The following is a 26,346-nucleotide window of genomic DNA, read 5'->3' as shown; positions in this document are numbered from 1 at the left end:
GGCCGGGGGCGTGGTCACGGGCGGATGCGGGCGGTGGACACGTCGTCCGTCTCCGCACTGACCCCCTCCCTCCCGCGCGTCGGCCGGGCTCTCCTATGCCGGGTGAGGAGCTGCGTACTGCTGCGGGAAAGAGGGGGCTGGTGTCGGGGCTTCAGGGGGCCTCTGGCCCTCGGCTCTTCCCTTCTGGCTCTTGCGGCGTGCCCCCTCCTCTACTTCCCAGCTAGGGGAAAGTGAGCCTGAAACTTGATAAAGTCTGTCCCCAGCCTAGGTTGGGCTGCGTGACGAGATGGGTCGGTGTGAAACCTTTCCCGTTCGGTTTTCAGTGGGAGCTGGTGTGTTGTGTGAAACGCCCAGGTTTGGTTGCAGAAAGGCAGTATTGTCAAAGTAGTGCAGCCAAAACCAGATTTTTTTGTGCTTCTCTGTACTTTTCTTTCCTCCTTACCCCACTGACCACTTTTTAAGTATTGGGGAAGAAGTTCAGTTTTTCTTGTAGTTCCTAGGCACTCCTTTCCTTTCACTTTTTTTTTAATTACTTCCTTTTATCCAACTTTTGTGTTCTTGAAATCTTTGATCTCTGGACCTTTAGCAGTTGTCGCTTCCTGCAGTTCTTCCAGACCATTTTTAAAACTTCAACTAACACTTTTCCCTTCCCTTCTCCTATTAGCTAAATTTAATGTATTTAAAACTCAGTCCCTATACTTATTTCAGATTGATGATTTTTCTTGCCTAAACATGGATAGGTGTGAACAAGCGTTAATTTTAATTTCATTAACATAGCACTGTATTGGTTATATTAAGCCAGGCCCATTGTATTTAAGGTTGCAATAATTATGGCATTTACCTTTAGAATCACAACCCTTTCTAATGTGTGCTAGGGCTGTTTTTGCCTTTAAGCCTTTCTTCAAGTTGTTTTGGTGGTTTTTTCCCCCCTGCTTTTCAGAAACTTAATAGTGCCTGGGAAGTACTTTTATTCCATGAATAAAACAGGGCATGCAGTTTCTAAATTTTCTTTGACATTAATGTTATTTTTCTTTTGATGTAACTGTTTGCTTTTTCGTCTGGTTCTGACGGTGACTTTTTTTTTGGCCATCGAAACTTTTGAACCTAAGAGTGAAATACAAAGAGATCTTTTACAACCTTAAAGCCCAAATTTTACTCCCTTCATAAAAAAAGAAATTTGTCGGTTTGCTTTTTAGTTCCTGATCTGTGGTTTTGAGGTTTCTTTCTAAGTATGACTATCTGTGGTTCCACAGGCAATATTCTTTTTTTTTTAATTTTTATTTTTTTATTTTGCTAGGCAATGGGATTAAGTGACTTGCCCGAGGTCACACAGCTAGTAAGTATTATGTGTCTGAGGTCGGATTTGAACTCAGGTCCTCCTGACTCCAAAGCCGGAGCTCTGTCCACTGCGCCACTTAGCTGCCCCCCCACAGGCAACATTCTTGAGGTCTGGTAAAGATGTATTAAGGGATTGGAAATGTGCTTTTGGTTATGGAATACTTACTGAAACATCACCCTGTGTAAGGCACTGTTCAGATAAAAGTTTAAAAGCTGTTTTAACTTCCTGCTTCCATTTCCCCTTGTGAGGCATCTTGTGGTTTGGTATTGAGGAAGCATTGCTTTGCTAGAGAGGGTTAAAAGAATGTTCTTGGAAGCTTGGTCAGCACATCTTCACCCCCTTTCTTACCACTCTGCAGTCTTTCCATTTGATGTTTGGCTGTTTTCTTGCCAACGGAGTTTTAGTGCTAACACTGGTGTTTATTGAGTTTGGTATGATAACCCTTTGTTGTTTGAGGAAAATGTAAGCTCCTTGAGGGCAGGCACTGATGTAAAAAAAAATGGATCTCCCCCTTCTTTCCTGACAAAGTAGTTAGCAAATAATAGATGCTTAATAAATACTTATTAAATTAATGAATGCGTTCAAAAAGGTGAAATTTGAAATGTTTTCCTTTGAAAGCTCGTCTATGATGAGCAGCTAGACCCTTTAAACTAGAATAATTATTTCTTCTGGCCAGCATCCCCTTCTGCCAACTTTGTGAAAAGTATCTTGTCAGGCCAATTTAATTTTCTTCTTCAATCCTGATAAGTAACAAAAGCAAAGAGGAAGGGATTGCTGTAAAGTATTTTTCTTCTGTCTTGTAGTATTTAATAAAAATGAATGTAAAGTCATGCACTTCAGTTAAAAAAATTAGATGTACAAGGATAGAATTAAAGGTAAGGGATTTTTTTGACTTGAAGGCTCAGTAATCAGTGGTGTGATGTGGCAGCCTGCAGATCTAATGCATATCAATTGCATTAATAGATACAGTGTCCAGAATAAGGGAAGTGATAGTCCCATTGTACTCTGCACCTGTTAGATGATACCTGAATACCATATTCAGTTCTGTGTGCTGAATTTTAAATGACCAGGATGATGAAGGGATTTGAAACCATGTCAAAGGAGACTGTACTAAAGGAAAAGGGTATGCTGAACTTGGAGAAGAAAAAGCTTGAGGACATCACCTCTTTACCTTACATTAGGCCTGCAGGTTGTTCTCTTGGCCTCAAGTTGTCCTCCCTTCCTCCTTGTCCCTCCCCATCCCCCTCCCCTAACCTGTCCATCCTCCACTAGGCTGTCAAACTGATCTTCCTAAAACTCTCTAAATAAAGTTCAGGTCTGACTTAGTCAGCTCCTCACCTCGTGCCCTTCCCCATTCAGTCAATTCTGGTGATTACTTATTATCTCTAAGATTAAATATAAAATTCTTTGGCTTTTAAAGCCCATCCTAACCTGGCGTTGTCCTTCCTTTCTAGTCTTACATCTTGCTCCCCTCCATGTACTCCATGTTCTCTTTGATCCAGTGACACTGACGGTTCTGCTGTTTCTTGCACAACAAAACATTCCCCAACTCTTACTTTTAACTTTCTCGCCTCTTTCCACCTCCTGGCTTCTCTGGCTTCTTTGAAGTCTCAGCTAAAGTTCTACCTTGTGCAAAGAGCCTTTCTAATTCCCCTTAATGTTAGTGCTATCGTTCCGAAATTATGTATGTCTTATTAGTACATAGTTGTTTGCATGTTGCCTCCTTCATTAGACTATGAGCTCCTTGAGAATGGGGATTTAAAAAAATTTTCCTTTCTTTGTATTTCCAGCACTCAGCACATTGCCTGGCACTGAGAAGGCATTTAATAAATACTTGTTAATCCCATCAGTGACTTGACAGGATTTTATGTTAGCTATCTCATTTGAGCTTCAATAACTGTATTATAACAGTAAATGTTACAAATATTTTATCCTCATTTTACAAATAGAGACAACTGAGACTCAGAGAGTTTAAATGACTTACCAGTAAGGTAGACCACAACTAACAGAAGGAAGAACCATCCAGCAACTTGACATTTCTCAAGTATGCTGCCTTATTAGGCAGTGGTGTTGAAGGAGATATTCTTGAATTGAAGAGATAACGACTAGATGAGTTTAAGACCCTCTTCTATTCTAAAAGTTTATTATTTTCATCAAGAAATTAACAGAGGACAAATCACTATATTATTGTACTGTTAACAAAAACTGACTTGCAGGCCACACCCAAAATTAGTTACTTGAAACAATAAAGTTGGGAGAATGGCATGAAATGTCCCAAGTATTGGTCTGAGGTCCAAGCAACATTTTTATTGGTGACCTGCATAGGAGGGAATGGAAAATAGGTGTAATAGATTTGTAGGAGCTTGGATTTTGGAAGATAGGAAGAATTTAGAATGACCTTGATGAATTTGAAGAGTACTTAAAAACCAGAGTGAATGAGGCTGCACAGTGGTATATAGTGTTATGGGTGGAAAAACTGGCAGGATTATATGTAGGCAGAGTGCAGAACAAAAAGCCCCAGAAGCAATAACTGACCGCAAGTTGGATATGCATGAGCAGAAAAAGGTAACTCAAAATTGAGATGTAAAGGTCCAGAAATAATTTTTTTTTGTAAAGCTTATTTAAGCCATCTGTGACTTGAATGTCAGTGATTAACATAAGTTTTTTTGTTACCATTACCCACATGTCCAGCAAAATCTTTCTCCCATATTACTGTCCCTCCTTCCTATATCTCTCCCTACTACTTTTCCCTTCTCCTTCAGCTTCTTTATTTTTTCCTTTTTCTATGTCCTTTGTTTAGGGCTGACAGAGTCACCCACTACTATTGATACAGTCCTATTGGCAGTGCTCAGGAGTAAAAAATGAGATTTGTTGATTGCTGATTCACAGTATGACTAAAAAAATTTAACAAACATGCCAGAATTTATACATGCAGACGAATATTGCCTTCATCAGAGTAGACACCCTAGGTTCTATACACATTTTAACTATTATAGTAGTGCTGCTCAAAACATTTTGGAAATTTCTCTTTTGGATATTGCCTTCAAAGCCTGTTTATGAGACACATGGGATTATCAATTTTTCTACATTATAGTCACTCCCTTTTTTTTAAACTTAAAACTTCCAGCTTGATCACCCACTTATTTCACTATACTTTGCTTTTTTCTAAAGTCAAAGAAATGAAGTTTAGCTATCATTGAATATTCAAAGAAATGTATTTCAGGATCAGAACTCAATGTCAAAAGAAGAATTAACTCTAAATATATTTTGAACAATGGTACCATCTCTGGAATAAGAGTAGTTCAGCCAAATGATTATTTTGAAGGTGACATTTGTCCATTCTCACTTTTTTTTAAGAAGTGAGTCTAATTTCTTTGTAGTTATGATTTATGTTTTTTTTTAAAGAAACTAGTTTCTATCCCTTATCAATTATCAATGTTCTGTTGAGAAACTAGAGGAAATTTTTAGAAAATTGATTAAGTAATTAAAGGAATAGAAACTAGGTTCTTTGGGGAAGCATTAAAAGGAATTGGGATTTTTAAAAAAAATCTTAATGATATAGAGGCTAAGAGAATACTTGATTCATTTTTGGCAATCTCAAAAACATTTCATATATTTGATCTTTTTTTTTCTGTCATTTGAGACACAAAGGTTATAGTTAAAGACGGGAGAGAAGTTAGTTGAACATGTGGATAAACTTTTTTACGTGTGATAAAATATTGGCGTAGTTAATGAGAAGTTGTTCAATCTGTGTACCTGAAGGGAGCAGACATCAGTTTGTCCTGGAAGGTGTTGTCTGTTGAAAGCAGAGAGCAGGACTTGGTGACTTTTACAAGGACCTTGGCCTATGAATTTTAATTGCCTCCTTCATGTTAAGTTTGCAGTCTTTTAGTCCTTTACATAGACATTTGGGATCCCTGGGATAATGGCAACTAAGGACTAGTGTAGTTCCCAGCTTACCTGTAATAAATATATCTCTAAGTTAAAATGCTATATTTAGAAATTACTTCAGCAGAAAAGGGAAGCTTTTGATTTAATTGGAGGGACAAATTTTATTTATGCTAATGAACCAGGACTATCTTGTGCATTGTTGTATTCCCAGCTCTGCCTTGCTTATAATTAGAACTCAGTGAATATTTGTTGAATGAGTAAACGAAATGTTCAGGTTTGGAAAGACACTTAATATGATCTTTGTTTCTCCAGTTTTGGTTTCTGATAACTGGTAAGATGAAAAAATTTAAGGCTGAGTCTCTGTTTTTGCTTTAATTGCTACAACTTTTCAAATATTGTTTGAATTCTTATTTTTAGTTAGTTGAGTTGATGAAATGTCATTGTCATTTGCCCCTTTTGGTTTATTCAGATATTAATTGTCACATTATCTTTGTTTTAAGAAAGTAAATCTTTAGCATTTTTGGCATTTTTGAACTGCCTTTCTGAAATACATAGATAGCTAACTTTTCCAGGGATATAAATTTTATCTATATTGGGAATTCTTAATATTTGAAAAATTATTATACTCTTTGACTTAACAGTAGCTTTCTTTCTCACCATATATTTGTTATTTTAAAATGAAATGTTTTAAATTTGGGCATAGAATTCATAAGTGATAACTAATAAAAGCCAACAATATTGAGAAAACAGAGTGAGGAATTACTGATCTAAATGATTTACACTCTCCATTACTAAATTACTAAGTGATTATACTCTTCCTTTTATCAATTTGTGATTAGTATAATTTTGCTAATAACAGTCACTCCAGTCATTTGGATGGTCAATTTTTGTTTCACTCTGTTAATTTTTCCTTTTGTTACTTATCAGATTGTAATGTAACTATTTTTAATTTAATGTAACTATTATGGAAAATCCTTGATTATATGAGTAACTTCCAAATGCATGAAAATAACAGTCATTAGCACGAATAATATATGAAATACAATATCAGTAGCATGTTTAATGATTTTTTGCCAGTACATGTATGAAAATTTAAATTTGCTATGTTCATCCAAATTTAGAAAGATTGTTTAGTAACAGAATTATATTAAAGGATTATAGACCTGGAGCTACAAAGAACCTTAGAGGTCTTCTAGTTCAGTATCCTCTTTTTAAAATTAAGGAAGAAGACTGGAAAAGTAGGAAGAGGCCAGGTAATGGAGGACTTTAAAAGCCAAACAGAGAATTTTATATTTGGTCTTATAGGTAACAGGAAGCCAGTGGAGTTGATTGAATGGGAGAATAGGGCTTGGGGGTGGAGATAGGAGAAGAGGATGACGTGGGTCAGACCTGTATTTTAAGGAAGACCATTTTCCAGCCTACAGGAGAATGAACTGGTGGGCACCAGGCATAGAGACGTGAGTCAGGGGGACAGTCTGCATCTTTGTCAGAGAAGAGGAGGAGTATATTTGAGAGAAATTCTGAAGGTAGAAAAGAGAAGAATTGGTAACTGGTTGAATATGTGAAATGAGATGGAGTGAGGAGTTGGAGATGACATCCAGGTTGGGAGCCTGGTTGACTTAGAAGCATGGTGGTACCATCAACCGTAATAAGGAAGTTAGAAGGGAGAATTTTGGGGGAAAGAGAATGAATTCTGTTTTGGACGTGTTGAATTTAAGATGTGTATGGGACGTCCATTTTGAGATGTTCAGTAGGTAGGTGGAGATGTGAGATTGGAGGTCAGGAGGGAATTTAGGGCTGGACAAATAAATGGGATAATCATCTGCACGGAGAAAATGCCTGAATCCAACACTAGCCCTCCATCCATTTTGCTGAGCACTATTGAAGGACCAGTTATCCACTTTTTATATGAGCCTTGCTTTTTCTGTTGCCTTTTTTCCTTCTGTTAAATGAGCTTTACTTAATATCTTTTGTTACTGACTATGGGGAAAAGAATTCCCAGAATTGGAGGGGACTTCAGAGTCTAGGCAATCTATTATGTCAGAATAAGAATTAACTTTTACAGCGTTCCTGGTAAGTGGTCATACTGTAGCTTGTTGCCTTTGCTGGAGAACCCTTAGCAAGGGATAACCCTCTCTTTTATAAAGCTGCCCATTCCATTTTTGAACTTGAATATTGAAGATCTTGTTTTCTTATATCAAATAAATAGGTCTCTTTACAGCTTCTACCCATTATCCCTATTTCTGCCCTCTCTGGCCAGACAGATAAAGTCTAATTGTTTTTTCCACATTTCCTGCTCAGGAACTCTTTATTCTCTTAAAAATTATTGAAGACCCCACCCCCCCAAAGAGCTGTTTATATGGGTTATAACTACTAATATTTATCATATTGAAAATTAAGACTGATAAATCTTTAAAATATTTAATTCATTTAAAAACCAGTAAACTGATTTCAGGTTAATGTGAGTTAACATTTTCATGAAAAATATTTTTGTCCAAAGCAAAATTTAATGAGAAATGTCATTGTTTTACATCTTAGCAAACCTCTTTAATGCCTGGCTTGATAGAAGACAGCTGGCTTTTCATATCTTTTTCATTTTATTACATTCTGTTGTTTTGGTTGAAATATGTAAAGAAAATCCAGCCTCACACAGATATATAGTTGGAAAAGGAAACAGTATTTTAATAGCCTTTTCAGATAATTGTGTAATTCTTCTTTGATACTACACCAAAACTCAATAAATGGCAGTTTCTTTTTTCTTTTTCTTTCTTTTTTTTTTTTTAGGCAATTGGTGTTAAGTGACTTGCCCAGGGTCACACAGCTAGTAAGTATCAAGTGTTTGGTCTGAGGCTGTATTTGAACTCTGGTTCTCCTGACTTCAAGGCTGGTGCTTTATCCACTGTACCACCTAGTTGCCCCTAAATGGCAGTTTCTTAAAGGTTAGTTGCAATAATCAGAAACCGTATCAATGAACTTTTCATACTCAGATGTCACATTTAAATTCATTGTTCTATCTTGCCTTTGAATGGATCTTTTACGCCCTGCATAATTTTGTAACGTCATGCTTTGTTCATTTGGAAATAGTGGTAGTAGGGATAATGGGTAGAAGCTGTAGAGAGACCTATTTCATTTGATATAAAAAACCAACATCTTCAATATTCTAGTTACCAAAATTGGAATGGGCAGCTTTATAAGAAAATGGGTTATCCCTTGCTAAGAGTGCTCCAGGAAAGGCAACTTGGTTCACCAAGTTATACATATCTTTCAAATATTGATAATTTCATTATCCAGTATCAAAAAATCATATTTGTTAATATCACTACCAATCTCATCAGAAAAGTTTCTTAAATATTGGAAAGCTGTCAAGCTCAGGGTAATGGGTATAAGTTTTCCAAAATTGGAATTTTTCCCTTAAAAGCTTGAATTTTGTCTTTGGCAAATACACACACACACACACACACACACACACACACACACACACACACACACACACACAGAAAATTGTTTTCCTTGAAGGGGTGGATTCACTTTGTTTGAGAAGTTATTTGCCAAATATAAATACCCAAGTCTGATTAACAATACATTTAGTTTTTGTATGTCATTTTTTTCAAGTAGAAATGATGTTTCATGAACAAAAAAGTTCAGCTTATAGCTCAAACTCATGCAAGTGCTTTTGCTACAGAGAGCCATCATGCTTTGGTATGTGGCTGAAATGCGTTATATCTCCTTCCCATTTCTGTCTACCAGAATATTAAAAAGAAGAGTATTCAAGGCTTAAGATTTCATAAAGTTAATCATTTTGATTCTGTTTCGTCAAAGACATTCTTAAGGGAAAGTGGCATTTCTTTTAATTTTATTTTTTCCTTCTAGCACATGGCAGTAAAGAATGTATTCTTTGCCACTGCCTTGATTCATACTAAGGCACCAGAAAGTTTACCTACCATTAGTTTTATACCATCAGTGCAAATGTCAACACAGTTATTCCAGGATAAACCAAGAAATTCAAAAAAATTATTCAACACTTTACATATTTCAGCACCGCTTATGTTTTTTGCCAAGCAGTCACATAAAAGGAGGTCTTCTTTAACTGTTTGTTTTGATACCAGACATCCAAGCAAAACAGCAAGTCCATCTACATCTGGAGATTCACCTATTTGTAAGGCAAACGTACAATTCTGCAGATGAGATATTAACTCAGTTTTTATGTCTGCAGTCATATAGTTAATTCTCAGGTCACGTAGCTTCTGGAAAGCTTAAGCTCATGAGACATGAGAAGGGGAAAAGGCAGGTAATGACTTAGCATTAATATGAAAATAATTTTGACCTGCAGAGTCAAAAAATTCAGCAAAACTAGCCAGTGTAGCGTGCTACTCCTGTGTTCCACCTGCCTCTGCCAAGAAGTAGGGAGAGGGTTCTCCTCATATCTCGTTAGGGCCGAGCATGGTCATTATGATTGGTTTCAAAGCATTTCTTTTCAATTGCTTTGTTGTCATTGATACATTGTTTTCTTGGCTCTACTTAGTTCATTCTGCATTTGTTCGTCACAAGTCCTTAGGTGTTTTTCTGTATTCTTCATATTCATCTTTCTGTTAGATTTATCAAGTTCTGAAAGAGGAATGTACCAAAGTTATCTATAATTTTTGTCTTACTGTCCTATCCATTTTATGTTGTCATTTTCTTATCTATGGTGTCGTTAAACATAACGGAATTTCCTTCTTTGCATTCTTGACGTTATCTTTTTTTTTTTTGAGGCAGCTGGGGTTAAGTGACTTGCCCAGAGTCACACAGCTAGTGAGTGTTATGTGTCTGAGGTCTAATTTGAACTCAGACCCTCCTGACTCCAGGGCCAGTGCTGTATCCACTGCGCCACCTAACTGCCCTGACATTATCTCTTTCTGATATGAAATTGTGAAATCATGATAGCAACTTGCATGTTTTTATTTACCTAAAGCATAAATACTTTTGTTTGATTATCCATTTTTAACTGTATATCTTACAGTGTTTCTTGTATGCAGCGAATTTCTGGGTTCTATTTTGTAATCTACTTTTCCTTTCCTTTCTATTTTATGGGTGAATTTAGTTTTTCTATGATATATTTTTAATATTGAAAAAAATTTGGGAAATAACTGTCAGTTGAAATAAAGGTAGAAATGATATCTCCTTGTGAATAAGAATAGGAATTATTAACTTGGTTTTATAGCATACCTGTTAGGTGACATTCCTGTAGTTTCCAAATTAAATGTTTAATGTTTATTTTGCCCAGTTGAATTCAACAAATTATCAAGTACCTACTGAGAACAAGATTCTGTGCTGGTTCCCACCAGAATGATAATTTAGTTTTAGTGTTTTACAATTTAGCAAGTGCTTTCTTCATAGAATCCTGTGGGATAGGTAGTATTTAGCATTATCATCCCCTTCTCAAAGAGAGGAAACTGGCTCAGTGATTACATGAGTTGCCTATTGTCACACACAAGTAGTTAATGTCAGAGCTTGGGAAATGAATTTGGGTCTCCCGATTCCAAGGCTAGGGCTCTTTCTACCATGATATACTGCCTCTCAATATATGTGAAAATCATTATGATTCCTTGGGGAGAGGAGCTATGCAAATTTTCTTAAAGTTATTGGAAAAATCAATAATTATTTGCTTACATTGTGCCTGGTGCTGTGCTATGAAAGTAGAAAAGAAGTATGAGACATGGCCCTGCCTAGAAAGAATTTGAAAAGGGAAGATCATGAAATCATGAGCAGCGATAGAAGACTGTTTTTAATCAATTGCTTAATTGTGTAGGACAGGTAATTAGTGAATAATTATAACATGATAACATGAGCACAACAATATAAATTAGAGGAAGGAGAGAAAGCCACGTTTCTGCAGTATCCGTTATTTTCTTTGGAAGGTTTTTATTCTTTATTCTATTACATTATAATTCTGTGTGTGTGTGTGTGTGTGGGAGGGGGGGAGTAATTGGGGTTAAGTAACTTGCCTGGGGTCACACAGCTAGTAAATGTCAAGTATCTGGTCTGAGACCAGATTTGAATTCAGGTCCTCCTGACTCCAGGGCCAGTGCTCTATCCACTGCACCACCTACCTGCCCCACATTATAATTCTTTTTTTTTTTTGGCTAGGCAATGGGGTTAAATGACTTGTCCAGGGTCACACAGCTAGTAAGTGTTATTATGTGTCTGAGGCCGTATTTGAGCTCAGGTCCTCCTGGATCCAGGGCCAGTGTTCTATCCACTGCACCAACTAGCTGCCCCCCCCACATTATAATTCTTAAAACATCAATTTAAACATGAATTTTCCTGTTCTTAATTAATCATGCCTCATCACTGTACCAAGAAAATTCCTTTCTCACTTTTTCTTGGTTTTTTATGAGTATGTTTCATTCTCCTGCCTCAGATTATTACCCAGTTTAATAGCCTGCAGTGAAGAGGAGGGAAAAAAAATTATTCTTTTTGCTTTACTTTCCAGCAAGGTGCCATGGTTTCTAGCATCCATGATTGTTGTTGATGTCTCTTTAAAAGTGAAGCAGGGCAGTGGTTATCAGAGTGAAGGGTTAGTCCACCCCAACCAGAATAATAGCCAGTATTTCCTGTTTTAGTCCTTTGACTTAGTCTTGGAGCAAAGTTGATAACAAAGAACAGCTTAAGAGCTGTTAAAGGCAATTTTACAAAGACCCCTTCTTAAGGGTTAGAGAGTAGTTAATCCAGCAGTCACTTCCCTAATCTGAACTGATATCCTTATACTAGTAATAGATCAACTAATATGTATTGAGTTTAAGTATTTATTTATTTGAAATATCATATTGGTTCAAACATCCTAATTAGTTTCATGAAACATAATGTTGGGTGTAACTACATTGTAGGAACATTTAAATTCAGAGATGTTATAAGGCGTGGTCTAATGATATATTCTAGTTTCATAATATTTTGGTAGAATTTGGTTAATTGTATTAATGACGGTACAGTGGATCCATTCACTTCGTTAGCTTTATTAAAGTACCTGCTGTGTCCCTTTTTCCTATCCTAATACTGTCCAAGACATCACCAAAGTACCATCATCCTTCCAGTTACCAGTCAGTTGCCAAATGCTGTCTTTTCTATATTGCTAACATCTCTCACATAGGCCCCCCCTTCTCTCCTCTGACATTCAGAACCTTGTCACCTCACTATTATAGTAGCAGGCTGGTTGGTCTCACTGCTTCATGTCTCTCCTCACTGTAGTCTATCCTTTACTCATGTATTAAATTGATCTTCCTAAAGAGCAGGTCTGATCATGTCCCCTATCTCCTCCCATCCACATTGAGTCAATGCAAGTGGTTCCCTTTTACCTCTAGGACCAAATTTAAAACGATCTGTTTGACTTCAGAAGCCCTTCAAGACCTAGCCTTTTCCTACCATTCCAGTTTCTTATACCTTTCTTTCATGTATTCTCTTATCTACTGATATCTTCCTTGCTGTTCCTTGCACAAGACTCTCCATTTCTTCATTTTCACTGGCTATTCCTATCCCTGGAATTCTCTTCCTCCTTATCTCCACATCTTGGCTTCAACTCTCAACTGAAAATCTCATTTTTTGTGAAAGAAGCTCTTTCATTCCATCTTAATGCTGGTGCCTTCCCTCTAAAATTTTTACCTTGTTTGTATATAGTTGTTTAAATGTTGTCTTCCTGATGAGATGGTGAGCTCCTTGATAACAAGGACTGTTTTTGTCTTTCTTTGTATCTCCAGTGCTTAGCACAGTGCCTGGCAGTAATAGGTGCTTCATAGATGCTTATTGACTAACTGTGCTGACAGCTGGAGGCACAAAGACAAAAATCATATAATACCTTCTGTTGAGGAATTTATAGAGGTCAGAGGGTGGGAAGAGAAAAGGACAAACAAGTTTTTCGTTGAGGTAGTATTATGTGGGATATACTAATATTTAGAGTAGGCATAGCACGTGGGAGCTCTCAGAAAAGAGATCCATGTGAAACAGCAAATGACAGTATTTTCCGTTTCAATATTATCTGCCACGTATTACCCTAAGTGACCTTGGACAGTTCAGTTCATCGCTTTGAGCTTCCTTTTCCTCATTTCTGAGGTGAGGGATATAAACTCCGGGACCTGAGACGGCATGCTACCATGGAAAGAACCATGGAGTTGAAGTCAGCCCTGAATTTGAGTGCTGCCTCTCACTACCTCCATGGCCTCAGGCGAGTCACCTCCCTTCTCTGGGCCTCCGTTCAGCATTTGTAAAAGGAGGGTTTGAATGGAGGAATTCTGAGATCCCTTCCAGCTCTAAATCTAGGATCTTGTGGTTCCCTGTTTATACTCTGATAAAAAAAAAAGCTGTATTGTGCAGCAGCAAGTTGTATGTCATGTAGTCTTCTAACTGAATGCTGTCCTCTGTGATTCAGCCCCATGTAGTTTTCCATTGGAAACTGAACCAAAAAGCATTTTTAAGCACCTACCATTTTCTCTTCTCAGCTGCTTAAATCTTCCAATTCTTTCCTCCAGACCTTTTATTTCATTTTTAAACTCTTGCTTCATTTCTTCTAGGTATTCATGTAGTTCTTATAAAAATTCACATTTTTTTAAAGTCTGTTTTGCTGTTATTGTGGAGTTCCTGAAATCATGTTGAAGATCTGTAGATTTTCAGTCATTTTTGGTACTTGTCAGTCTTTTCTTTGATTTACTCATCTCTCTAGCTTTAATTTCTGAATTTGGGCTTTGAGTCATGGCCAGGTTTTGTCCCCTGCTGCCCTTATGGGTTGACAGTGCCCGGAGTTCTTGAGCTGACCTTTAAGTCCTAGAGTTAGCTCAAGGGCCTCACTGTCCTGATCTTTAAGCTATCTCTATTCCTTTAGGACTTAGTGACCTCGAAGCCCCTGGCCAGGTCTAACTGCTATAGCATTGTGCTCAGGTTACTGATGTCCTTGCCAGCTGCTTCCCCATGGGCTTCCTAGGTCTACATCCTGGGGCTTTCTGACCATCCTGTGGCTTTCCCAAGGAGCCTTCCTTTTACTTTTGCTGATTCAGAGGGAACTTTGAAAGCCTTATGTTCCATCTCTGTTTTGGCTGACCCTTCCTTTTCTGGAAGAGTCCCCTTTTCTATTGCCTGTGGGCTTCTGAGTGAATTTTTGTGCAGTTCTAGTTTGTAAGATCATCTACTGTTATTTCTCATTGAATTGCATAATTATTATTTGATCTGCAAACTTCAGGGTCTTGGTATATATAGTAGGTATGTGGGAGTTGAGAGGTCTGCCTTTCACTTAGGAAGCCAGCAATATAGGCCAGAAGATTCCCAATAGCCAGTGCCTTGAGCTGTTCTACTATTTCATTTTTTTCTGTTCATCACCACATCTTTGAAGAATAAAGTACATTTTCTGCTTTCTGTCCTTCATCACCTACTTAAATTCTATTCTAGCTTTGGTCCTCTGTGCAACTATCTCTAAGGACCTTGTTATGTCTTATCTAGTGGCTTTTTCTTGGTCTTTCTTCTTTGACACCTCTGCCACCTTTGACATTGACCATACTTCAACTTCTTTCCTCTCTTGAAAGAAAAAGAAATAAAAGCATAAATAAGCACAGAATAAAACTACATAAATTGAGTATAGCAATAAATATCAGCAACACCAGAGATAAATGGTGCACTAGAGAGGGAAAAGTAGTTAGGGAAAAAAATATGGGATATATAAGTTGTAATATGTGTTATAAATTTCATAATAGTTAACGAATATTACAGGTAACTAAGTCAAAAAAGGAACATACATTACAATCATATGATTTTTTAAAAGTATAACATTTGTCTCTAGTGAAAAACTTTTTTTAATACTTTTTTCCCCATTATGTAAAAATAATTAACATTCATTGGTTTTTTTTTTAAGTTTTGAGCAAATTCTATCCCTTATTCCCTCCCTTCTTCCCTCCCTGAGATAGCAGGCAGTCTGATGTAGGTTATACATGTACAGTCATATAAAACATTTTCATATTAGTCATTTTGTACAAGAAAACTCAAACAAAAAAGAAAAAGAAAAAAAGTGAAAAATAGTGTTTTTTGGTCTGTATTCAGACAGCATCAGATCTTTTGGTGGATAGCATACTAGTGAAGAACTTAATAGACACTGAATCTCGAGGAAGAGTTTATCATCTGAGCCCATTGGGTAATATGTGGATAATGTCTCTAAGAATAGTTTGTATAAGAAACATTTTTTGTATCGACCATTTATGAAGACTAAAGAGAAACCATTAAATAAATCTTAGTGAAGTCATTTCTTTGGTGAGAAAAGCTACTATGGCCCAAATACATTGTTTTCTGATGATCTAACAACTGTTAGAGACATTAGAGATATTGAGAACAGTGGTTAACTAATTGTTTATTATATCTCTGAAATTTTTGAACTTTCATATGAGCTTTTGATAATGCCAGATAATTTATACCCAATTCTTTGCTAAAATATCTGAAGTGTTGGTATTCTTTGGTGGTGATTGAAGGCCCTTATGCTTTAGATCAGAGGTTCCCAAACTTATGTGGCCTACTGCCTCCTTTTTAAAAAAAAAATTATTCAGTGCTCCCCTGGAAATCTACTTTCCTTAACTTTTTAATGGTTTTTCAAAATGTATTATTTCAAAAAATATGAAATTTTAAAAAAAGATGCATCTTAAATTTAATAATTTATTGTAAATTTGTGGCGTCTTTTTCTTGCATTGAAATTTTGATGATTCAGTATTGCATCATGCAACTGTATAGTATTATATTATAAACAAGTCATTACATGCACGTATTCCTGCCAGAGCATACTGGACTTCCCCAACAATGTGCAACATACTTGCCTGCCAACACTTGCTTGTTAAGACCTGTTGGTGGACTTGACCACTGATTGCATTTTGTGTGTTTATTTGGAAATAACTTGCATTTTGTGTGTTTATTGGGAAAAATAATCTAATCACTACAACTTTAACTCTGTTACACAACAGATGAAACATGTACAAATAGTTTTTCAAAATTTTCTTTCTTTATGCTTCCACTGCCCCCTTATTTTTATTCAACTCCCCCCCCCATTGTACCCGAAGCTACTACCACCTCCCTATTGGTCCAGCACCCCCCAGGGGGCAGTATCACCTGCTTTGGGAACCTCTGCAGATAAAGGAGAGGGAGGGAGAATTGTCATTCTGTAATAAAAGTTTAAGAGACTTATTTGTATTCCTTTGAAGCATAGATATAGAGCTGGAAGGGGCCTCAAGATGTCATGTGGTCCACCCCCCACATTTTACAGATGAAGAAACTGAGGCCCAGCATAGTTAAATGACGTGCCTAAGCACGGCTAAGGAATAGTAGAATTAGGCCTTGAGTTGAAGCCCACTAACTCCAAATTCAACACTTTGCACTGTGCCACACTTTCTCTCCAAGAGGACAAATCTATTTGTGTATGGATGTAAGCTGTTGAGGTACCTGTGCGACCAGTCTTTTTCTTAAAAAGAGTTTTTCATCTATTTAGGTGGTATTGGGATCCTAGAGTTCTAGACCCCAATCCAGTCCTTTTGTCACTTATTGTGGGATCTATTGTTATAGCTTCCAGCTTTACTCCCCCACCAATTTGTCTGCCAAAGTAATCTTTCTAAGCCAAGTCTGGTCATATCATGACCCTGATACAAAAACTTTCAATGGCTCTCCAGTTTCCTATAGGATAAAATGCAAACTCTTCAGCCTGGCATGTAAAGTCTGCAATAATCCAGCACCTACCTACCTTTTATAGCCTTAACTCACTACCTACCTTCACACATTCTACATATTAGCTAAACAAAATTAGTCTCTGTTCACCAAATTCAGTGTCTTCTATGTTTGTACATTTGCACAAGCTTTTACTTATACATAGAATGCAAATCCTCTTCATCTTTACTTCCTAGAATCCTTGTCTTCAGGGCTTAGTTTGGGCGCTTCTGCCTCAAGCTTTCCCAAATTCTGCCAGTTGTTAGTGCACTTTCCCTTCTTGTGTTTGTGTGTCTACCTTCTTTTGTATAATGGAGGCTACTTGGACTGTTTTGTCCTTGTATCACTAGTACCTAGCTTGGTGCTTTACACATAGTAAACATTTAACGAATATTTGTTCAATTAAATGGAGATATACAGTATATCCCTGTTTTCTGAGAGTCTCTGGAATTATAAGCGGTCCTTGCTTGTTCCAAAAGAATTTGGGATTCTGTTATTGGAAAGTAGATTAACCAAATAGAAATACAGCAATCACTATATGGAAAAATAGAAATAACATTTTTAGAAGCCAGTTAAATATTCTGAGTGTTATAATCTGTCAGACAGAACTGATTTAAGTGCTTGATTCTGTATATAATTAAATGGCAGAGTTTATACAAAATGTACCAAAGTAAGGAAATTGGAGCTTGATAGCAATCTGTTTTTGCAAACTTGAAAAGAACTTCTTGCTATTGCAACAGCATTTTTAAAAAAATACAAGTTTAGCCTTTAAAAATTTGTCTTACCAAAAAAAAATTGTCTGTGTTCATTTGTAAGTGAAGTTCCCTTGCATTTTAATTACATCGATGCCCAAGATGATAGAATATAGTTTCCATTCACCTGACGCTGAATTTGGTCAATTAAGCTATAAACTTAAAATATAAACAAAATTATTAGTAATTGTGTTAATTATCAGTAGTATTATTGAGAATGAGGATCCCTGAGTCCTAGCTACTGCTGTCAACCTTTTGCTGTGTGACCTTTTGGGGCTCCATTTTCATTCTTGATCAGTGAAGTGAAGGGGTTGGACCAAGTCCTTTCCAGCTAGCTCTAAACAATTACATGAAACTCTGAAATGGTGTTCTTTTAATAATGCAAATGGACTTTTTCTCATAGTTTTTTTACCCTCATATTTTTGATGACCTATGTTGAATTTTAGTTGCTTGGCACTTTGCATTGAAAAGATTAAGGATACTTGGTTTATTTTGATTTGTTTCATTTTCACACATATGAATTGAGAATGAGGAGGTTTAGTTACAAATCATTCTATCAGTGGACTTTGTAACTAGAAAAATTCTTTGAGAGAAATTTATCAGACTATGTGTACATTAGTGCTCCAAAAGAAAATAACTTTGTAGGCACTAAATTATAGTCATGACAAAGTTATGCCCTGCAAGCTTTCTTAAGTTTCCATGACCACAGATTCTCTCTCTTAATATGGCCAGCCATTTGACAAGTTTTCTCATCTGAAAAATAAGGGAGTTTGACTGATGATCTCTTAGGGCCCTTGGTAGTTCTAATATAATTTGTATGGAGTGCATGTTGATTTACAAAAGGAGTAGGCTAGAGGGGCACACATCCGTCAACATTACTAAAAAAAAAAAGTTAAAATACATTTCTGAACTATCAACACAGTTTTTGTTAAAATTTTATTTTAGCAAATGCTATTTCTCTGACTCGGTTTTGAAAATACAAGTATATAATGTAATGGGACTTAAAAGGGGAGAGGATAGCTTTTGTAATAGAAAGCTATTTCTCGTAATGATGTGTTTCCAGATATGCTACCAGACTGTGTGGCTGCAGATGGATTGAGGGGAAAGTATAAGTCAGAGATGTGTGACCTGGGAGAATAATGGAAAAGGGTAGAAGTGGGCTCTCTTACCTGATCCATGATATTCGCATGTAAGAAGTGGAATAAAGACCTTACAAAAGATATATATGACCAGAAAAGGAGGCACATGGTGAGCCAGAGACAGGGCAGATGGAAGGCCTGAGCCCTAATTGTATTGGTTTGCCCAAGGCATTTTTAAAAAGTGGAAGGAAGGTAAGTTCTCACTGTAGTTCCTTTGTTGAGAACTTGGGATATGTGAACAAGCATCATCTCGACTTGTCTGAAAAGATTTGGAGGCATTGAGATCTGGCAAAGAGAACTAACACCAGGGAAAGCATGGGGATTGCTGAGGGTCTCCCCATTTGAGTGTTGATTGTTGGCCCTATTACAGTTGTGGAAAGGCCTTGAGAATTATTTGACTGTCAGTTTCATGTTATCCATCTTTACCAGTTTTGTTTTGTTTTGGTTTTTTTGTAGGTAACGACATGGTTTCTTATACCCTTCTGTGGTATCAGGTTAAAAATGCCTAGAGCCTAACTCTATTTCTTTGTGTTTACTTTCACCTTGAACTTCAGCAACCAGGCATCCAGTTTATTAATGTGCGTATGCTCTCCACTGGTCCAGTTATATTCAAACCTTTATTAAACACCTTTCTACCGGCCAGATGCTCTGTTACATAAAAACAAAACCAAACAGTACCTATCCTCAAGCCCTTGCATTCTACTGGGGAAAACAAGGAAGTAAATACAAACTATATATAAAGTAACATTTAGTGAGGGAATATTAACAGGCAGCACGGGTTTCTTGTAGGAGGCTGTGCTTTGAGTTTAGCCTGGAAAGCATAGGAGAGGGGCAGAGAGCACTGGAGGAGTGAGGGGACAGCTGGTACAGAGGCCTGGATGTGAGAAGGAATTACTATCTGGTATACAGAACAGTGAGTAGGCCAGTTTGTCCAGAGTGTAGGTGCTCTTGGGAATGAGAGGAATGTGAAATCCTTCTGGAAAGGAGAAGCCAGATTGAGGAGGGCTGTAAATACCCAACAGAAGCCTTTGATGTGTATCACAGTTTCTGTGTAATTCCTTTTCATATATTTGTCAGCTTTTCACAGAAGAGTTACTTAATGCATTAGAGGCTGTCTTTTTTTTTAATATGGAAAAGAAGGTAACTTATATTACAGTTAACATAAATATTGAAAATAGGAAATTCTTTGGAAACCAGAAGTTCAAAACCACTATTAAATATGTGAAAAGTAGTAATGTGTGATAAATCTGGGAAGGTAGACCAGGGCCAGGTTGTGAAGGACTTTAAATGCTGAACAGAAATCTGTATTTGTTTCTAGAAGCAGTGGGGAGCAAGGGAATCACACTGTTGAGCATGTGCTTTAGGAAAAATCATTTTGGAAGCTGTGTGGAAGAAAGCTCATGTGAGAAAGATGTTTTGGAGGTTGAAACCAGATTTGGCAACTGATTGATTATGAGACTGAGGAATCAAGGATAACTCTGAGGTTGTGAACCAGAGTGACCAGAAGAATGGTGGAACCCTAGATAGTAATAGGGAAATCAGAAAAAGGGTAGGTTTTAGGGGGAAGATAAGTTTTTTGGATATGCTAGGTTGGAGGGGAAGAACTGGAGCCTCTGGGCCTTCAGTGAGTTTCTTTTTTTTTTCAAGTGAGGCAGTTGGGGTTACGTGACTTGCCCAGAGTCACACAGCTAGTAAGTGTTATATGTCAGAGGCTGGATTTGAACTGAGGTTCTTCTGACTCCAGGGCTGGTGCTCTATCTACTATGCCACCTAGCTGCCTCCCAGTGAGCTTCTTTAAACATTGTTTAAATGAGAATAGTAAATTAGTCACAAGTCTTTGCTAATAATTATGAAGGTAGAATTTAATAGATAGGTACAGATATTTTCTAGTATATGAACACGACTTAAAAATGTCTATGTGGAGGGTTGATAGCTATTCTTTTTTTACTACCGCAGGGGGTTCCTCCCTTTACTTTGTCCTAGTCGCTGAAGGCATGTGGCCAGGCCTGTGTAACCACCTATGACCCCTGCTGCTGCATTTCTCCTTCTCCTTCAAGTTCGTGGTTCCAAATTGGGTTGGTTAGAAGGGACAAAGAAGTGGAAAAAACTGAAGCCTGTGTCCCTTCACAGGGTGGTGAGAAGAGGGGCATGGAGGAAGGAAAGGAAAACCCTATCTTGCTCCTGTTGCTTGGATCCTCTCCTACACGCGCCTCACCCCAGTTTATTATCTTTTCCTCAATAGTGCTCTATCCTTACCAACCCCAGTTTCAAGCTTATTTTCCCTACGTCTCCATCCTGCATCCTTGCCTCCTGGCTTTTCTCTTCTCTCAGACCACTAATCCCAAAATCCCTTTTTAAATTCCAGGCCAAGGAAGCTACTGCTGGTGGCTTAGAGGTGGGGAGTCCCTATTCCTAAGGCTGGATTAATAATAAATTTTGGTATCTCAAATTGAAATTTTAGTAAAGGTGAGACTTAAAGACTTAAAGTGTGTATAATGTTGCAATAAAGTTTGCATTGTTCAGTTTTATCAAGTCTATTAAAATACATAGAAATTTTTGTCAATTTCTACACTTCAAAGTACTGAAATTGGTAAAAAAAATATTGTACATAAGGGAAAAATGTTGCTGAGGTGACATACAAAATAATTTTATTTGACAGTATTCAAATAATGTATCATGATAAGCACAAACTGAGCTCTAAACTATTTCACAACTCCGTTTCATAAGAGGTAGTATTCAAAATAGTAGTTAATTAAGAAGTGATGTATTCTTATATGTGGAGAATTAGTTTGGGGAAAGTATTTAAGTTTACACGTAATCTTGGTAAGCTAACTCAGTTCTTCTGGGCCCTAAATTATTAATGAATACTCAAAACATTTCACTTTTAGGTATGTCTGACCCCAGCAATGATTCCACAGCTCTTGGTGCTTCTAATCCAGTTACAGAAGAGCAGGATTCTGAGGTGATTTGGGTGATTGTTTTGCATTACTTTGAAAATTCAGTCAATCTCAGTAATATCTTCAGACTATCCAAATTAATCATGTACTCTATTAATTTCTTCTGTGAAAATCACAGCACTTTGGGCACAATATTCTTAGCATAGCTAAGTGTCGTAATGTCCCAGGATTGTTTTTCAGATCGTAGATCTAGAACCGAGAAGGACTTCAGAGGCCATCTTGTCGAATCCTCTCTCCGCCCACCTGACCCTCCCCAGCTTTATTTTTTGTTGTTGTGCACATCTGTGATTTCATTAGTTTGGTGTGAGCTCCTGGCATGCATGTAAATGCTCTGTCCTGAGGCAGATCAAGAGCCTGATCCTAGTGTAGTTTTAGAGTTTGCCTGTGAATCCTAGAAGGGTTAGTGGTTATCTAGCCGCTGGTACATACCAGAAGCAGAACTTGAACCTAGCTCACAGATTCTAAGACCAGGGCTCTAACCACTCCGCTATGTTGTCTCTCTCAAGTGGGGATCTCATTGTCACATGTGGAGTGAATATGATCTCAGTGTGGCTCTTTAAGAGAAACACTTTAGGTCAGCCGTTGCACGTAATTGTTGAGGTTGTAATACATGCAAAATTGGGAGTCTTCTGTATGTACGTTTTCTAGTTCATCAAAACAGGAAAAAAGAAGATAAATATATTATATTTCAATCAAAATCAAATCATCAAATGCTTCCTGAGCAGCACCTTTTACAGAAAACTATGAGAGTCTAGTGCAGGAATCTGCCCTGGGCAGCAGGCCTAGGTTTGAGTCCAGACTCCATCACTAAGTCATTTCACTGCTCTGGGGCTCTCTTTCCCCATATGTAAAACAAAGTCTTGACTGAAATATTTAGAATTAGAAGAGACCTTAGAAACTGTTGCTCAGTTCACTTATTTTAGAGAGAAGGAGACAGGCCCATTTATACAGATAGTGTCCAAAGCTCTTTCCAGCTCAGATCTATTATAGAAGACCTCGGACTAGATGTTTGTAATGTTCAAGATGGAATTCGAGTTACTTGGCTTTTGGGAATCAGCTGACAGTGATTTAGAACCAGATAGTTAAATGAGGTTCCACACTGTGGAGTTGGCAAAACTTGACATCTCTAAGCTCTCCAGCCCTTTTGCATAAGACTCTTTGATTATAAAATTGCCTTGTCATATGCTATCTGATGAATCAGTATCTAGGTTAAACACTCTTGAGTCATTAGAGAGGGTGTTCAGACTGATAGGACTTATTATGTGTACAGTCCCTAGGACCCTGTGTCCTCATCTTCACCTTCCATGGCTGCTGTTGAACCAGTTCTTCAACAGGAACACCAAAGGCCATGATTAGGAGCTAAGCCATTTGGCTCTTCACTCTCTGGGATGTCCTGGTATCCTCATCTTCGCCAGCGTTTCCCATCTTTCCACCTCTTTTGCTTCCGTTGCCTCTGAAAATAGTATTTTAATGTACTGCTCTACTTCTATGTACTGTCTTTGTGACTTCCTTGATAATGACTCTCTTCCCTGGCTGCCATTCCTTTATATAGATTGTCTCTGTACTTAGAATGTAAGTTCCTGTGTGCTCCATCATAGGCATGGTTTCATGTATAATCCTCTTTTTTTGTTCTACGTATGTATGTATGTACTCATTTTGTTTGGTATATAAGTTTAGGATTTTTTTTTTAATGAGAAAAAAAGAATGTAAACTTCTCAAGAGTAAAGACAATTTCTCACTTTTTAAAAAAAATTCCTTGAGGGAATTAAAAGGGCTTAGTGTATAGAGAGCTGGCCTTGGAGCCAGGAAGGCCTTGGTTAAAGTCCTGCCTCTGACATACTGTCTGTGCGATTATAGGCAAGTCATTTAGTCTCTCAGAGCACTAGGAAATCCTCCAAGACTCATTAAATTTCAGAGAAAGGTGGGGAAAGGTAGAGGGGGTTTTCTTATCTGGGAACTCCTTCTAGCAGTGACATCTAAGTCTAGTTCTGAGTTAGCATAATATTTGGCATATGGTAAACACTTAATAAATGCTTTTCATTTATTTTCTGCTAGGCTTTTCAACATGAGCTTCAAGAAGTGACCAGAGCTGAGTCTAATGAATATGCAGAAAAGGGTTCAAAGCATAGCAAATGACTGAAATAGCCCAAGCAGTTGTGGGAGGGAAGAAGCAGATTCAGTTATAAGCCATAAATGCAACCTGAAGCTGCTTCTTTCACTGAACAGATGAATTTGTATTGTGTACTTATTGTGTGTAAAGAATCATGGTAGGTGTTAAAGCAGAGGATTTTCTAGTATTCTGTAGATAGTAAAACCTAGCTGATGGTGAATTATGCAGATTAAATACTATATATTAGAAGAAACAATAGAATCCAGAGGAGTAATCTTTGTTTCTATACATGTCTGTGTAATATGATCACAGAAGATTGGCCTGCACTGTATTTAGCCATATTGTTATACACAAGTCACTGGCAATTTGTGTCAAATTCTTTTGTAGAAGTGGCCCTGAAAGAGCATGGTGAGACTTGGATGCAAGCGCTGGCTTGTCCCTTCTGAGCTCTGTCATCCTGGGCAAGTCCCTTCACCTCCATCTGCCTCAATTCCTATCAGAAATGGATAATTATACTTGCAGCAACTACTTCCTGGTGGTGATGAGGAAAACTTTCTAACCCTTAAAGTTCTGGATAAAGTTGAGCTATTCTTTATGCAAAGAATAATCATTGTGTGTACATATAATGCTGTATCAAGCAGTCAACCTATAAATATTTAAGTGGGTACTACTTACAAGACATCATGGGGAAACACGTATAAATTGTAAGAACTTTCAGTTGAGGTAAGAGATGCCATAAACATGTGACAATTAGAATATAACACAGTGAGTTTAAAGTGTTAAATGGGTGATGCAGATGGTGCATGCTCAGAAGAAGAAGAAGAATACTTCTAGATGGAATGGTTGGGAAAAGGCTTCACAGTTGGAGGGATTTAATCTGGGCTTTAATGAATGGGTAATATTTGGATGGATACATGGCAAGGGGATAATCATTCCAAAGGGTATATGAACTTGGTTTTTATTTATGGCAAAAAGCAGGTTCCATAACATGATCTGGTGGCAAACGTACTAGATTAACCATACTCATTGTCCTATCAGGAAACAAGCTTGGCAGAATGATCGTCAAGGGCAATGCCACAGCCAACATCAAAGGTAGAAGAGTGGGCATTGCTGTTAAAGTCACAGGATATAGCCTGGTTGTTTTTGTAATTTAGGATATCCTTCAAGAACCCCTCTGATGCTTGTTCATCACTTTCTTAATATCTTCATATTTGTAGCAGATCAGGCCCATGAAAGCTATGGTAGGAGTAGAAACATAGAAGGCCTTGCCTCTAAACTTCCTTTCCACTCAGGGATGACCTCGTCCATGGCCTTAGCAGCATTAGCATGGATGATGTTTTGGGTAGCACTGTGCCCATCAAGTCACAAATAGCCATAGGGGCTATCTAGAGTCTATTCTGTAGTAGTAATGATGTGACTATAGTCATGAGTTCTTCCACAATGCAAAGTTGTCATAGATGACCTTGGCCAGGAGCCCCATGCAGCTAATAGTATAAAGGCATTACTGAAAATGTTCAAGCAATTTTATTTCTCATAATTTATTTCTGTTATAAGCACAGAGATATCAGCAGAAGGGGCAGAGATGATGATACCTTTAGTTCCACCCTTCAAGTGAGCCCTGGCCTTTTCCAAGGTTGTTATGACACCAGTAGGGCAACCAAGTGGTACAGTAGATAGAACCCCAGGCCTGGAATCAGGAAGACTCATCTTTCTGTGTTCAAATCTGGCCTCAGACACTTAGCTGTAAGACACTAGGCAAGTCACTTAACCCTGTTTGCCTGAGTTTGCTCATCTGTAAAATGAACTGGAGAAGGAAATGACAAACCATTCCAGTATCTTTGCCATGAATACAACAAATGGAATCATGAAGAGTCAGACATGACTGAAAAACAACAAAGACACCAATAGTGCACTCTACAACACTCAATCATAGTATCTTCCCATTTAATATTATCAGGACCATGTTCTTAAGGTGACTTTTCTGTTGATCACTGCCTTTCCATTCTCAGCTTTGACAGTGCCCTTGAACTTGAAATGAGTGGAGTCAAGTGGGAACATATAAACTGTGTGGTTGAAGTCAGTGAAGGAGTTGCTGATGTCGTCTTTGTTTAAATTGAATATAGCCCTGCTCAGTGGGTGCCCAATATAGCAGACCTGCACAACTTGTAAACTTCTTCCGGCCACAGATAGGTTAGACTAGAGACAGACTGACAATGGTTGGGTGCTGTGGGTCATGTGACAAACAGGAGATAGTGCACAGTGACAACCCTACATTTTTCCCAGGCTGCCCCAAATCCTTTAGGGGCCTGCAAGCAGCCCGTGTACCATATGTTATGCAGACTCCAATCTTGATCATCTTGTCTCAGGGATGTGGCTGCAGCAGCAGATACTGGCACTGAGCTTGCAAGGAAAGCTAAGAGTCCCTTACTCTCCTTTCTGATTGCCAGCCTCTACTACCTTATTATTA

The 26,346-nt window shown here is 37.7% G+C and overlaps 1 protein-coding gene across 6 annotated transcripts in view; it reads left to right on the top strand.

The window, feature by feature from the left end:
• ARFIP1 (ARF interacting protein 1) overlaps positions 1–26,346 on the top strand; it is a 151,277-nt gene that overhangs the window by 344 nt on the left and 124,587 nt on the right. For 2 of the 6 annotated variants that reach the window (XM_020994047.2, XM_020994042.2), the window contains exons 1-2: positions 84–102; positions 21,701–21,774. The exons of 1 other annotated variant lie outside the window; for it this stretch is intronic. In XM_020994047.2, the coding sequence (XP_020849706.1) occupies positions 96–102; positions 21,701–21,774 (81 nt within the window). In that variant the 5' untranslated portion in view covers positions 84–95. Of the gene's footprint in view, positions 1–14; positions 103–8,014; positions 8,170–21,700; positions 21,775–26,346 lie in introns of those variants that run through there. 3 more of the 6 variants (XM_020994044.2, XM_078148782.1, XM_020994043.2) reach the window with 3 other exon arrangements.

The sequence above is a fragment of the Phascolarctos cinereus genome, unplaced genomic scaffold (assembly GCF_003287225.1).
Source record: "Phascolarctos cinereus isolate Bilbo 61053 unplaced genomic scaffold, phaCin_HiC Scaffold_9;HRSCAF=440, whole genome shotgun sequence".
Classification (NCBI taxonomy): Eukaryota; Metazoa; Chordata; class Mammalia; order Diprotodontia; family Phascolarctidae; genus Phascolarctos; species Phascolarctos cinereus.
The sequence above is the reverse complement of the archived record's forward strand: the minus strand, read 5'-3'. Positions and strand labels throughout refer to the sequence as shown.